The sequence below is a fragment of the Wyeomyia smithii genome, chromosome 3 (genome assembly GCF_029784165.1).
Source record: "Wyeomyia smithii strain HCP4-BCI-WySm-NY-G18 chromosome 3, ASM2978416v1, whole genome shotgun sequence".
Taxonomy (NCBI): domain Eukaryota; kingdom Metazoa; phylum Arthropoda; class Insecta; order Diptera; family Culicidae; genus Wyeomyia; species Wyeomyia smithii.
In genome coordinates, this window is record NC_073696.1 from 67673908 (window position 1) to 67690182 (window position 16275).

A 16275-nucleotide genomic window follows, 5' to 3' on the forward strand; every position below is an offset into this window, starting at 1 on the left:
GTGAACATCAGGTCCGTAGTGGTGAGCCCCCCTCGAAAACCACATTGGTATTCGCCAACAAAGGCTTCTCGCAACGGTGCACAGAGGAGTACCTAGAACAAAAAGCTGGCCAAAATAGGAAAAAAGTTTTTGACGGTTTTTGGGTGCCGCTATATTTTTTTCTGCAGCTTAAATAATTGCTTCACAAAATTCCATCACTAGATTAACGTTAAGCGTTATGATCAAATGCTGGGAGCGCTGTAAACATTGACAAACTTTCAAGCATTTTTTTTGAGAATTGAACCATTTATAGTAACAAGTTGTGCCAGGCGTCAAAAAAATGACAATTGATCAATATTTTGTAGCAAATGAGTTCTTTATGTTCAATGCTAATAAACCGGTTGATAGAAATTTCGAAATTGAAAATTATAACTACTCTTAAGAAGTTTTCGAAATTTGTGATTTTTATGTATTTTCGAGCTTTTTCAATATTAAAAAAAGTTATCAAATCTCGCGGAATCCGATCATATAATCTTCAGGGGAATGGAAGTTCATAGCATCACGAACACATCCCTGCAAATATCTCATCCGGTAACGTCCGGATTGACATTTGTGACCCGTCTGAAATATGTTGTTTATGACAAACTTTGACGTTAAGTGTTCACGCGTACATGGGAAATGAAAAAAAAAAGCTGATTGGTCCCTGCCTCAGCTCTAAACAGAGTTTCAGCTCTGTAAAAATTAAATGAGATTAGTTTAGTGAACGAATTTCAACTAATTTAAGTTAACTTAATATTAACTTGATGCACAGAATTAATAATCCGGGTAAATAACGCTCCGCACAAAAGGTTTTTCCAACCTACGTAGGTTCCACGAGGCATCATGTAATCTGTGAGCTTCAAATTAAAAATTCAAAATGAAGATATTTTGCCAAATCATTTTTCTAGTACATTATTCGATTTGTTTCGCTGCCCATTTTGCGAACACAAATTATACGAGCGTATGACTGCATTTGCCCATCTGCTCACTAACATTAATGAAGACACATAGGCTATGTGAATGTAAACTTTAAGTTATGTGTGTGATATTTAGTGTAACTCTTTGATACAATACTCGAACCAGCCACTTCCACTTCTCGCTTAAATATTTCTCAAAATATTGCTAAATAGCAGCGAAAAATAATTTTGGCCAGGTTTTCAGTCGAGTTACTCCTCTGTGCGGCGGTGGAACAGGATGCGGGAGAGAATTTAATACACTATTGAGATAGTAATTACAGTCTTTGAGGTACCTTTTTTGTAGATCGAGCATATGAGATCCTCCAACAAGTCAGAGCTCAATTCTTAATCAGTCCACACGCTCATCTTGATCCGATGAATGGCACGATACAGCTGTTCGCTCCCGACTGTGAGAAGCATTGAATGTCATCTTTCCCAGCTGCCTTGCAGTTCTTCAGCTCTTTAACTGCTTTTTTCATCTCGTCCATGGATGGTGGATCCACAGCTTGTCCATCATTCTCATGTCTACACTTCTTTATATCTAAACTAACCTCGCTCATTGGACGTGGTTGTCGCAGTTGTCCTTCACGCTTCCACGCAGTTGTACTCATATGTCTTCATTGTAGGGCCATCCACATTCCACGTGGAAAGATTTTAAACGATTTTATACGTTCATCGATTGGTCCTCATCTAATGACACGTTTCATCTGCTTCCCAATTAGTACGAAATCAACTCCTCTTTCTACTTTCATGCCGCCACTGTAGTAGATGTGGTACCTCAATGAAGTGACCGCAATAGGATCTACTGCCCAAAACTCACGTTCTCCTGTTTTAGACCACCGTTCCTCTTCTAGTCAGGATACCTGCGCAACTCGCGATCCAGCGTTAGAGTTTCATTGATTCGTTTCAGCACGCTTTTTACGGTTGATTTGAGGAATTTGATGCCCTTCGTAATTTTGCACCTGACCATGTCGGATTTCAACATGAGTGTGCTCGTCTTCCACGTTCCATCGTCGAAAACTTTTGATATACTGACTCGAATTTGATGAAACTTTCACCACTATGAAAACAAACCTTCCTCATCACTGCGCTGTCAATGGTTTTTCGTAACCGCCATTAGAGGCATTGCGGCCATATATTGAGTCGGTCCAGCTTTACCTTACCAGGGCTGCGATACCTAGGCTCGCGACGGGTCTGCCGTCTTAGATATAGCTGGCGAGGCACCACATTGCATGATTCAGCAGCCCGCTCCGGTCAGGCGTACAAGCCGCTGAAAACGAAACAGCCACGTATGACCCCCTTCTTAATGAACACAACACACGACCAAAGTATCCAAAGTGGTTCTAAAAACAAGCGCACTATCAATGAACCCAAGCAAATCTAAATATTGTTTAAAATTTATTTCTTTTCTAATATTTTTAGAGAGAATGGTTATCAAATTTCGCAAGGTGAAGGTCGTCTTCGGCAGCATAACGTAAAACCGCCAAAAACTTTGCAATGTACTTTTTTTAATGACTAAATTGTTTTACTGCAACATTCTCATTCCATTGCACCGTTTGGTACTGGTGATACCTTCACAAGACACACTTACACCATGGTAAGCGTTCGTGCTCTGCATGTAGCGTAAAAAAGGTACAACAAACACGCGGCGATATGGAAGCTCTGATTTTTTTTTTGGACAGAACGTTATTGTGGTTAATCGATTTGGGGGCTAACACTATTTTGGCCAGGTTTTCAGTCGAGTTACTCCTCTGTGCGGCGGTGGAACAGGATGCGGGAGAGAATTTAATACACTATTGAGATAGTAACTACAGTCTTTGAGGTACCTTTTTTGTAGATCGAGCATATGAGATCCTCCAACAAGTCAGAGCTCAATTCTTAATCAGTCCACACGCTCATCTTGATCCGATGAATGGCACGATACAGCTGTTCGCTCCCGACTGTGAGAAGCATTGAATGTCATCTTTCCCAGCTGCCTTGCAGTTCTTCAGCTCTTTAACTGCTTTTTTCATCTCGTCCATGGATGGTGGATCCACAGCTTGTCCATCATTCTCATGTCTACACTTCTTTATATCTAAACTAACCTCGCTCATTGGACGTGGTTGTCGCAGTTGTCCTTCACGCTTCCACGCAGTTGTACTCATATGTCTTCATTGTAGGGCCATCCACATTCCACGTGGAAAGATTTTAAACGATTTTATACGTTCATCGATTGGTCCTCATCTAATGACACGTTTCATCTGCTTCCCAATTAGTACGAAATCAACTCCTCTTTCTACTTTCATGCCGCCACTGTAGTAGATGTGGTACCTCAATGAAGTGACCGCAATAGGATCTACTGCCCAAAACTCACGTTCTCCTGTTTTAGACCACCGTTCCTCTTCTAGTCAGGATACCTGCGCAACTCGCGATCCAGCGTTAGAGTTTCATTGATTCGTTTCAGCACGCTTTTTACGGTTGATTTGAGGAATTTGATGCCCTTCGCAATTTTGCACCTGACCATGTCGGATTTCAACATGAGTGTGCTCGTCTTCCACGTTCCATCGTCGAAAACTTTTGATATACTGACTCGAATTTGATGAAACTTTCACCACTATGAAAACAAACCTTCCTCATCACTGCGCTGTCAATGGTTTTTCGTAACCGCCATTAGAGGCATTGCGGCCATATATTGAGTCGGTCCAGCTTTACCTTACCAGGGCTGCGATACCTAGGCTCGCGACGGGTCTGCCGTCTTAGATATAGCTGGCGAGGCACCACATTGCATGATTCAGCAGCCCGCTCCGGTCAGGCGTACAAGCCGCTGAAAACGAAACAGCCACGTATGACCCCCTTCTTAATGAACACAACACACGACCAAAGTATCCAAAGTGGTTCTAAAAACAAGCGCACTATCAATGAACCCAAGCAAATCTAAATATTGTTTAAAATTTATTTCTTTTCTAATATTTTTAGAGAGAATGGTTATCAAATTTCGCAAGGTGAAGGTCGTCTTCGGCAGCATAACGTAAAACCGCCAAAAACTTTGCAATGTACTTTTTTTAATGACTAAATTGTTTTACTGCAACATTCTCATTCCATTGCACCGTTTGGTACTGGTGATACCTTCACAAGACACACTTACACCATGGTAAGCGTTCGTGCTCTGCATGTAGCGTAAAAAAGGTACAACAAACACGCGGCGATATGGAAGCTCTGATTTTTTTTTTGGACAGAACGTTATTGTGGTTAATCGATTTGGGGGCTAACACTATTTTGGCCAGGTTTTCAGTCGAGTTACTCCTCTGTGCGGCGGTGGAACAGGATGCGGGAGAGAATTTAATACACTATTGAGATAGTAACTACAGTCTTTGAGGTACCTTTTTTGTAGATCGAGCATATGAGATCCTCCAACAAGTCAGAGCTCAATTCTTAATCAGTCCACACGCTCATCTTGATCCGATGAATGGCACGATACAGCTGTTCGCTCCCGACTGTGAGAAGCATTGAATGTCATCTTTCCCAGCTGCCTTGCAGTTCTTCAGCTCTTTAACTGCTTTTTTCATCTCGTCCATGGATGGTGGATCCACAGCTTGTCCATCATTCTCATGTCTACACTTCTTTATATCTAAACTAACCTCGCTCATTGGACGTGGTTGTCGCAGTTGTCCTTCACGCTTCCACGCAGTTGTACTCATATGTCTTCATTGTAGGGCCATCCACATTCCACGTGGAAAGATTTTAAACGATTTTATACGTTCATCGATTGGCCCACATCTAATGACACGTTTCATCTGCTTCCCAATTAGTACGAAATCAACTCCTCTTTCTACTTTCATGCCGCCACTGTAGTAGATGTGGTACCTCAATGAAGGACCGCAATAGGATCTACTGCCCAAAACTCACGTTCTCCTGTTTTAGACCACCGTTCCTCTTCTAGTCAGGATACCTGCGCAACTCGCGATCCAGCGTTAGAGTTTCATTGATTCGTTTCAGCACGCTTTTTACGGTTGATTTGAGGAATTTGATGCCCTTCGCAATTTTGCACCTGACCATGTCGGATTTCAACATGAGTGTGCTCGTCTTCCACGTTCCATCGTCGAAAACTTTTGATATACTGACTCGAATTTGATGAAACTTTCACCACTATGAAAACAAACCTTCCTCATCACTGCGCCATTAGAGGCATTGCGGCCATATATTGAGTCGGTCCAGCTTTACCTTACCAGGGCTGCGATACCTAGGCTCGCGACGGGTCTGCCGTCTTAGATATAGCTGGCGAGGCACCACATTGCATGATTCAGCAGCCCGCTCCGGTCAGGCGTACAAGCCGCTGTAAACGAAACAGCCACGTATGACCCCCTTCTCAATGAGCACAACACACGACCAAAGTATCCAAAGTGGTTCTAAAAACAAGCGCACTATCAAAGAACCCAAGCAAATCTAAATATTGTTTAAAATTTATTTCTTTTCTAATATTTTTAGAGAGAATGGTTATCAAATTTCGCAAGGTGAAGGTCGTCTTCGGCAGCATAACGTAAAACCGCCAAAAACTTTGCAATGTACTGTTTTTAATGACTAAATTGTTTTACTGCAACATTCTCATTCCATTGCACCGTTTGGTACTGGTGATACCTTCACAAGACACACTTACACCATGGTAAGCGTTCGTGCTCTGCATGTAGCGTAAAAAAGGTACAACAAACACGCGGCGATATGGAAGCTCTGATTTTTTTTTTTTTGACAGAACGTTATTGTGGTTAATCGATTTGGGGGCTAACACTTGATGCACAAAACCTCCTCCACATGAAAGTTTATATCTCTGCGATTTCTCACACCGACACCGACGCCGAACGATCATATTGCGCTTGCTGGCTGGAAAGATCACCACCAGCGATCGTGGGGCCAGCAGCAGCCAGTAATACTACCAATCCAGACCAATATGGTTTAGTCATATGGTAAAATCCGGTCTCGAGGTACGACGGTGTGTGATTGTTTATTCAATAGGTGCAAGTTGCTACTCGGCGGTCAGTTTTCGACGGTGCGCGCAAATGGTTGGAAAAACAGTATTTCCAAGGTGAAATTCGAATATCCGGAAAAATCTCCTAGGTGCGAGTGATTTGGTCTGGTGCAAACCATCGATTGATGCAGTTATTGTAGTTGTTTTTTGGTGGGCAGAGCGAAAAAACTGAGCTCAAATCGAAGTGAAATTGTGCGCAGGAAGTTTTAAGTTCAAGAGCAGTACATATTTTTGCAGATCATAAACTTCCAGAAGGCAGCAACAAACATGTCTGGTAAGCATTTGTCAAATTCAGATTCAACTCTCTGGTAGTAATTTGTCATCACATTCCGGGCACAGCAAGTGATCCCGAGTGACGTCACCCATGCTGATCTTCATCCATTGCCGTCGCCTCCTCAGTTGACGGCAGTGTATTGGTGATCTTCATATGTTTCTTGTTGACTTTTGTTTATGTTGCTTGCTCGCGTTCGATAAAAAGTGAGAGAGAGAGCGCGAAAGACGCTGCGTCGCAGGCCTGCCAAGCAGGCGTGAGGTGATGCACAGTCAACACATATTTTATGCCTTTGATTCCATTGCTCGTAAATATGAAACGGCATTACAGTCGGTACGGATTCTGGGCGCGAAGTTCGAATCGGTGAATAAGCAATACGATCGCGATGATTTCACACGAAAACGGAGCGGAGAAATGAGCAAAATGGAATTTTTATTTTTAGAATTCAATTTTCTTCTTGTTGTTTCTTTGGGTTAATGAGAATTGGCTAACCCGGTTGTGCAAAATGATTTGAACAAATTGTTTGGACTGTGCCTTTGACCTTGGAATTTATACCGAACGTATGGTTTTGTTTCGAATTTGCAATAAGTAAACGTATCATTTTTAGCGTACTTCGTGTCGACTACCGCTGGAAATGTGACGACTTTATTGTATTCATGTTTATGATATTTGCTCCAATCCTCTAGGTTTTTGTCCAATGATACCGAATTTCAAAATAGTTTGTAAGACTGCACCAGATTCTAACGAGCTATATTGTGAATAATGTAGTTTTTGATAATTTCTAGACAGTCCGCAGTCACGCGTATACAAATAACATCTTTATATTTAATGTGACTCATATTCCGTACTAAAGCCGCGGCTAATTGAATAGCAGTACGAATTTAAACACTCGTGTGTAAGGTTTTTTCTCTCTTTTATGTCTAGCCACTTCATGAATAGAAGAAAAAAAGATTCCAGTTAAATGCAACATCATGATTAAATTGTACCCTGTACACGCCTCGAGTCTCTACTGGCAGGTTGCATTCCTCCGTTATTGCAGCGCAGTTTCACAGAAATGTGTTGAAAGCAAAAATGATCTATGGATGTGGTAAGACTATTATGCTTTTTTCTATATACCCTGCATTCCGGACCACCCTTGCAAAATAAGCAGCAAGTTCCGTTTGCTTGTTGTTGTCGTTTTTCCAGTTCCTCACTTCACACTCCCGCGCAACGCTGCCAGGAGGAAGTTCAAGGTTGTGCACTTACTCGTACTCCAGCAGAGGCGAATTTCACTGGGCCGTAGAAAGTGCGGACAACCCTTTACAGGGAAAAAGTGTGTCAGCATAAAATAGAATCGGCGTAGGTTAATGGTTCTACGTAAAGGTTCGCTAAGGTATGCTACTAAAAAGTAGTTCAAATTCTACAGTTCAAACCGAAGAATGTGATAGAATAGAACTGGAAGAAATAGAGACGAAATCGTATACAGCGATAAACTGTCAAGTTTATTGCAGAAAACAAATTTGGAGACAGCATCTTGTCTAATAAATTATGATAATCGGCTCACCGCTGCAAATATGACGGGTGTCGGTCGGATAGAAAGTTACGTCACTTCTGGTATTGCGGCAGCTTGCTGCGAAAAGAACCTACATAAATGTGTCTTCGGGTAGAACCAGCGCACGGAAGTAAAGACGCTTGTAGCTGGTCGAGCACTAAAACACATATAACCGTACGTTATGATGATAGATGAAGACAGTCGTCATTAATTGGGCTGACTGCAACTATATGTCTGCTTGTATTGCGAAGGAAACTTCAAGCAGGAGAATAAGTCATAAAGTCAAAAGGTGTTTTATTAGATCGCCGTAGACAGTTGTGAAAAAAGGAGAAATCAAAATTGTTGGGCTAGACAAACTTTAACACGAAAATTTCTTCAAGTAAATAGTAACCATCCTTATCAACAATAAAATGTATTTCTTCACACAAATCAGAAATCTTTGATCCGAGGTTTAGATTTGTTACGTCGGCCTTGCGGTCGTGATTTTGCACACTATCCTTCTATTACTCAGACTAAAAATTAGACGGCAGGAACACCTTACTTCTGAGACTTCACCTCTTCACTTTGCCTGTGCTTGATCATGATACAAATTCTATGATTAGATAAAATGATATAATTGTATGAATTCATGTCGGATTGACTATAAATTAATGTTAGTGTAAACTAGACAGAGAGAGATTGCTTCGAAAAACACAATTTGTTCATCATTTATTGCGATATTAATGGTGATAATGTGACATGAAAATATATGTAGCATGAAAAAAGTTTTTTTCGATTGAATAAATTGTATCGATCATGATACATTACCTTACCGCTGACGCTGCCACTACCGCCCAAAGCCAGCTTTTTTACTAGAGGAAGAAGAAGTGCCACTGCATCTCCCGCTGATATTACTGCTGCTACTTAGTTTGGACCATACTAGTAGCCATCCACTAGTAAACTGATTGTTTTGAGCAGAGTATGATCTTATGTAGCCTTAAGAGCGCCCTTCCGGTCTACTAGGTATAGAATTGCTGTCGACCGTGCTATGGAAAGCAAACGACCAATCAAAGGTCGAAATCTACGCTGTAACAAGGCTTGACTATTTTCAATACTAGAATAGTTCAAATGATCAAACTAAAATTTCCACATTTGGGCATAGATGTTTTTCCAATCGATTGTTTCAAGAACAAAGCAAATCCATTGATAACTACCCAATTTATTAGCAGTTGAAATTGGACAAATTTGTTCTTTTTTCCGTTTTTAGATTTTCATTTTATACCTTTATGTAGCTGAACTTCCTAAGAGACGTAGTTCAATATCAATAAGGTAATAGATAGCTGTTAGAAAATTTTCTGAAATTTCGTTTGAAAATATTGGAAAAATTGAAATTCATTTTAAAAACAAAGAGTGATTTTAAAAAATTTCTTGTTAATTAGGTTTTAATTTAGTTGACTTAATCAATTTTAGAAATAGAGTGGATTTCATCAGGCGCAGCTTTTACAGCTCCCGGATTTTCAAAAAAGGTACTTGTTGAGATATTTAATATTTCGTGTAAATATGTAAAATTTGGCACAGGAAACAAAAAATTTTTTTTACAGTGTATATAGTTTTCCTATAACCGGAATTCTATTACCTACAACTTTGCTGAGGACACCATTTCAGTCAAATAATTCCGTTTTTCTGATATAGACATTTTTATCTATCAGTCACCATTTTGAATAGGCCCTTTTGAAGCAGCTGTCGCGAGTCTACATGAAGAACTGATATCATGAAAAGACCTCTTTATCAAAAAGGAACAACTGTGCAAAGTATCAGCGAAATCGAAAATGACATGCCAAAAAAATATGTTCTACCTATTTTACATGAAATGCTTCTATTATCATTATTTCTTCATTAAATAATTACTTTTTTCGGGAATTTCGATGAAAAATAAGGTAGAGACTGATATGCGATTATTTAGGCTATCAAGTAGCGAAATAATCGCATACCAGTCTCACTCTCATTCACTCTGTGTTAGAGTAGTCATAATTTTCTCAAGTATCTTGAATATGGGCACACGTTTATGACCGCAGACAGCTTCTATGCTGCAGGGAGAATGGCGGAGACGTCTACCCTGACTTTAAGGTCGTTGAAAAAGCAAAATCTAAGTTGAAATCTTGGATATGCTGCTGGACAATATCCTTCCTTACGTCTTTTGTGTTCGCTGAAAAAAATTTATTCCGCATTAGTCCGTGCATTTAGCAGATTGGATTTTTTTTGGGTATTGAGAAAATGAAGTTTCCAATCTCATTACAGCAGCGCCTTGACGGAAGACGATCGCAATGAAAAGAGATACAAGCTGTTTTTACTTAAGCAATTTTAAAAACGATTTCTTCTGAGTTCTGACAATTTTAACTTGAGTGTTTGTTTGAAGTGCGAGCAGATCATCCACAGGAAATTTACACCTTACAGAAAGAAGTATTGATGTAGGCTATTATCCTTCTGATTGACGAAACGAACTTTCAAAAAAGTTTCAGTTTGAGCGTCTATTTAAAATAACCTTTGGGTGGAATTCATTTGGAACAACCTTGAATTTATCAATTATCTGATGATTTTTAACAGTAAAAAGCTCAAAAAACAACACCACATATTTGTTACATTGGTTGAAGTAAAAATATGGTCATACTCATATGGTCATACTCAGGAAAAACATCTCGAGGGACTGATATGCAATAATTTTTAAGATGGGACAATTTGACCTCACATTTTTGTCTGACTTTTTCGAATATTTTTGAGTATTCTTAATCGATAGTAAAGCAAGAAATAGACGGAATCTGATATTCAACTCAAAAACGATGAAAATCCATATGGGACTAATATGCGATTATAGGCACTGTAGTAAAAAGTAAGCAGACTTGCCGCAGCGCAGCAGGTGACGATTTTATATTTGTACACTGGGGTCGCTTTTTATGCGGTTGGTTATACCGCATTTAAAAGATTAGATTAGATTTATTCATACTAAACTTATTTGATACCGCGTACAAACCATCTTCCGAATCGAGTAAAAATAATCTGCGTTATTGTAGAAATATCCCGTTCAAAAAAACGCATAAAAACCGCCCGCGTAAAAAGCGACCCCAGTGTATGGTTTATGCTGCATCTCACGCTTATTTGATTGCAGCGTTCCGCAGCAGACGGCATCTTGTTTTTCAGCTAACCAAAAGTATTCAATTGAAGTAGTTATTATTTTTCTGCCACTCGTCAGCACGTTGCTAATAGTGATAAAAACTTTGGAATCTCTTTGTGACATGGTGAATTGTGTAGTTGCATTAATTAAATGAATTTCAAACATAGTTCAAAGCTAGCTCAATAGCAAATATGATCGCATTTAATGTAAAACCATCGCTAGAAATAAATGTAAACTTACATGTTTCATAACTTGTAAGGTAGGAAAATTCAGCATTGCCTCAAAAACGTGTTTGTGGCCTTGAAAAAGGCCAATTGCAATTCGTACTGGGCAGGAGGAACGAAACAATAACTCACTTTGAGCTAATGTTTTTCGTAATAGCTTTAGCTTCGGACCCAGCGTATTTGGCTAGCTCTCCTGGTAACAGCAATAGAACGGGGGCTAAACATGGTTGTTCTGCCGCTTATCCGTGGCCCGCATGTGTTCTCGATGCCATTTTAATCACAAGTTTATTGACGACGGTTGAACAGTAGACGGAAATTAGTGCATTTCACTTCGCGCGCAACGTTTGTCTTTATAATGAAAAAAAAAAAAAAAACAACGCGCAGCGCAGCCCAACCTTTTTTGCTTTCTTCCATAATGGTGTGTGCGTGGCTTCGTCCACTTGTCCCGTTAGGGAGCATGCATAAATGCCGTAGCTTCTACTAAATAACCCTAAACAGAAAAAAAAACATTAATAAAAAAGAATAATTAGAAAAAATCCAAAATTTTTTCTTAGTTTATATTTGCTACGTAGCTTGGCTTGAACCCCACCCTCCTTCCTGTCACATTTCGTCACAAAACTGCAAACCCCTCCTTCCCCCTAGAATGCTACGCCATTTATAGATGTTCCCTTAGTCCTCTCCGTAGGTATTTAAGACAATCATTTCGTACAAGAAAACGCACAGCCAGTTCTAAGGCTGCTAACGTCACCGCCAGTACGATTGATTCCAAACTTTGTAGAAAATTAACCCAATCGTCCTTTCAGGGACGATGACTTGCTTTGAATTGAAGCAGGTAAGGGGCCGTTCCTAAACCACGTGGTCATAAAGAGGGGGACGGGGGGGTTTGTCAAAAGACCACGAAAGACCACGCACGGGGGTGGGGGGTTAACGAAACGACCACGTGGTCTTTTTTCCTGACATATAATTTATTGTTGCCACCAAGTCAAGAATGAAGCTTTTGCATTTAAGAATGTAGGTACTGAAATTTTAATAACGAAAATGTAAAAAATTTAAGCTATTTTTAGCAGTTGACAAATGAAAAAACCACGTGATTAAAGTCGGAAGGAGGGGGGGGGGGGTTAACCAAAAGGCCACGAAAGACCACGGAGGGGTACGGGGGGTATAAAAAGTGATCAAAATATGACCACGTGGTTTAGGAACGGCCCCTAATGAGTTTTCCATATCTCTGTACTATACCGTACAAGTGGGTTTTATCAAGTTAATCACCGTAATTCTTAAATTAGCCATACTAAAAAAAAGTCAATTAAACGCATCGTTAATGTCTGTATATAAGGCACAATTTTTTTAATGAGTTTATCAACTTCTCGTGCGAACGTGCGAACGTGAGTTTATCAACTTCTACTGCGAACGTGCGAATTCAAATAGAATAAAACTTAATTTTTTATAGATTGCCAACTAAATTGCGCATTAATGATATAAAAGCGTTAATTCGTGATGTTTGTTCGCAAATTTGGCTGTAGACTTTATGACTCATTAACGAAACACTCTCAACAAAGAAATTTTAATACCAACTCAACAAACAGTTGTGTTATGTAATAGCTCATTCAGCTGTAATTCAGCCGAAACTCGTTCCATACCAGCTTTACAAGCTTTGAATCAACAAAATTGTTTATCGTGTGTGTATTCCACGTCACCTATGCGGTCGTATCTGGGATACAAACCGCTACTATTTAACACTTTCGTTGTTGTTTTTTCGACAATTGAGATCGTTGTATACTCTTGAAAGAAGAACATTCTCAAATCGTTATCGAGATAGTTGGTAATGGAATCGAATGAATGTTTTTTTTTAATTCAATTTTTTTAAAAGACGCTTTTTTTTCGACATAGACATAGAGTCTATTTTTATTTGTCATCAAGACTGTGAAGCGCTGCCATGGTTATAGAAAGTTATTCACCTCAAATTGAATAAATTTCTGACAAACGGCATTACATTAAAGTATAGAAATACTGGTGCAGTTAGGCCCAGATCTAAGGGAGGGAGGGGCAAAGGGGGCAAATGCCCCGGGCCTCCCGATTCGATGGGCTTATGTTATTTTACTAGAACAGAAATCGTTGATATACTCACTATAAAAGTGTTTAACTTGTGCTTTAAAAAATATTTTTTTTTTAGATGCGTAGCAGCTTCATGAAACTGTTTATAATATTTTTCATGAAAATTGATTATTTGCTTTTATTTTTGATTTTATAAGATCGAATGGAGTCGCTTGGTTTGTTATTTACACTGAAGCCTGAGAACATTTCATAGAATAAAGTACACTAATATTTCTGAGAATTTATCTGATTGCAGTTTTTCCGTATTTCATTTCTTTTCAACTGAAATTTCAAACGGTTAACCTACACTGCCGGGTGAATTGGAACCGGCATAAAGGCACTTTTTGATATGTGACCTATTTTGTTGGCAATCTGTTGTAGCATATATGGAATAAAATAACATACTTACTTACTATGGCAAACCTGATAGTAGGTATGGATTTATCTATCGTGAACCTATATGGACACGTATCTATCTGCTGGGATGTAGCCTGATAGGGGAATCAACGAAATTTTATGCATTTTTCTCAATCACTTTCTGCAAGTCTAGGTTAAGAATAAAAATTCTTTTCATTGCCTAACATTTTCAAGGCATTTTTCCAACAATCAGTATAACTTTTGTGCTCACCCCCGATCGCTACACCACCTACAAGCATCGTAACTCTGTCTTCAGCAGGTTTGTGAGAAAACTGATTTGTGTTTATGTTTGTCGCACATTTGTAGCGGGTGCGTTCGATCAGCAGCGCTCTGAGCTCTCTGTGGTGGCTTCACACCGACGGACGTTAAGTGCGACGACTACGGCGACGACGACGACGCAGGCCGTGACGAATTCCGCAATAATCGCACTCTCCACCCGTGGCATATCGTCGCGGGTGCTGCTGCCGCCGATTTAGCCGTTCTCACATCTCAACTTGTTGTTGCGCGCGTTGGAAGACGCGCCGCTGTTCGCCGTTAGCGCCCGAAAGAAGCTTCAGTTCGGTGGAAACTGTGATCTCTGTCGACGGTAGACGGCTTTTGTCGTCCCGGTTTTCGCGTATCTCGCTCGGCCAGGTTAAGTATAGCAAGATTTTCCAACCGACGTCGCATCGTTCGATTGTGATATTTTATTTTCCGAACGGATCCGCGTTATTTTTTATGAGTTGATTTCCATAAATCAGACTCCACAAAGTGAAGTCGTGACCGAAGCGAAAGAGCATTTCAGGATCGGAAAAAGACAGTTTATTTGTCATGCCGAGTGTCACGAGTTTCGCAATCCCATATCAACCTCTGAAGTAGAATCGGTCTGCGCTTTGTTGATGTTGGTTTGCCAGTTTAATTAACACAGAAGTGTTCAGGAGAAGTGGACTCTGTGAAACGAAAGGTCTTACTTTTTATCAATGAGAGATTTGTTTGTTAGAAAACGAAAATCTGCCGTCGTGATAAGCGTTGCGCGATAACTGTGGAGTGTGCAAACGAGTGTACTGCTGAAAGTTGCATCTGTGTTGAAAGTAAAAAAAAACGACGTCAAACACAAAACAGTGCCGTGAGACGGTTTGATGTAAACACTGAAATTATTTTTATCAATGTGCTGTTGTGCGGCGAATAGCACCGAAACAAAACCCCGTATGAAAAGAGGTTTTTGTGTGGTTTGTTTGCCAATTCTAACGTGTGTCGGAGAGCAGCCAAGTTTATCGGTGTTGTCTTCTACAGTTTCGGAGGTGGTTTATATGTGTGCTGATCTTCGGCAAGGTCGTCCCATGCACGGCGTATTTATTTGTTGTTTATGTACCTGTCCATGCAGGAAAGTTATAAACACGATATTGGGTAGAGAAAGGTTTATAAATGTCATCATCGCTTTTGTGGTTTCGGGACAGTTTCTTGCGCAATAAGCGCGTCGAAAGAAATCCGATTACACCCGGTACAAAATGTCTGTACTTTGAAGATTCGTTTTATTTTCTGTTTTTTCAAAAGATTTCGCCTTTTTTTGCGAAATTCCAGATAAGAAAATTTTTGGTTTATATTGTATATAAAAAAAGATAAATATATCTTTTACAAGTTAAGCTGATCAGGAGATTGATATAAAACCCTGTTTTGATACAGAAATTGAGTTTGGTAGGACTGGGCTGAATTTTTTGCTTTGGATTAACAATGTAAAATTAATCCAGTTGACCTTCTTGACTCGTACATGAAATTGAATACTCAGTTTTATAGTTTGGGGAACTAATAATGAGTTCTTTCTGCAAACTAATAATTATTGATTCAAGCTGTTTCATGTACCTGTCTTGAAGAAGCAAATGAACCAAGTTTGTTTATCTAATTCCTCTTACATTTGATATATGTAAAAGAAACAAAATCCCAGACAAAACTTGAACTCATTAAATAAACGAGACAAATCAGATACCATTGAACGGGGTGAAATTGATCAATTTTTATAACAATTTCCAATTAACTAGCTTCATGTACATTTTTCCCGATATAGTATAATTTCAAAACAAGTACTGATATGTGCTCAAGTAAACCTCTATGGCTATTGGTGGAATTTCTTTTGTCTACTTCATGAAATAAATTCGATAATTCTATAAGGTACTATGAGGTAAATTGGGGTGAAATTGATCACCATTGAAATTCATACATTCTTTTGGCAATGTGCTTTTTTTCGATATGCTAAAGATAAATGATGATTTCTGTGCTGAAAAATATCATTTACAGCTAGTTTGGAAACGAAAATAACGATATTTCAGGTTAAAATTTGTTTATTTTGGTTCACGAGCTGCTTGTTGCTAAATTTGCTCTTATTTGATCGTCGTTAGACCGATTTTGATTCGGTTTGTTGCAAAAGCTCAAAAACTAGCTCTGAAAATAAAATCTTTGTGGTTTCCTGCGAATTCATCAGTATTTTTTTAATGGTATGGAATGATCGTTGTTGAAAATTACATTTTTTGAGCTTTTATCAAACTCCACTCACTTCTTCAAAATTAACGTAATTAACCCTCCACTAAGATTACTTTAAGTAAATTCAATACTTTTTTTTGTTATTTGGAAACTTGTTTGATCAAAT

General features: G+C 39.3%; 1 protein-coding gene across 5 annotated transcripts in view; it reads left to right on the plus strand.

The window, feature by feature from the left end:
- LOC129732733 (paxillin) overlaps positions 1 to 16275 on the plus strand; it is a 136238-nt gene that overhangs the window by 56294 nt on the left and 63669 nt on the right. Inside the window, exon 1 of one of the 5 annotated variants that reach the window (XM_055693875.1) lies at positions 5793 to 6247. The exons of 3 other annotated variants lie outside the window; for them this stretch is intronic. In XM_055693875.1, the coding sequence (XP_055549850.1) occupies positions 6241 to 6247 (7 nt within the window). In that variant the 5' untranslated portion in view covers positions 5793 to 6240. Of the gene's footprint in view, positions 1 to 5792; positions 6248 to 14135; positions 14289 to 16275 lie in introns of those variants that run through there. One more of the 5 variants, XM_055693870.1, reaches the window with a different exon arrangement.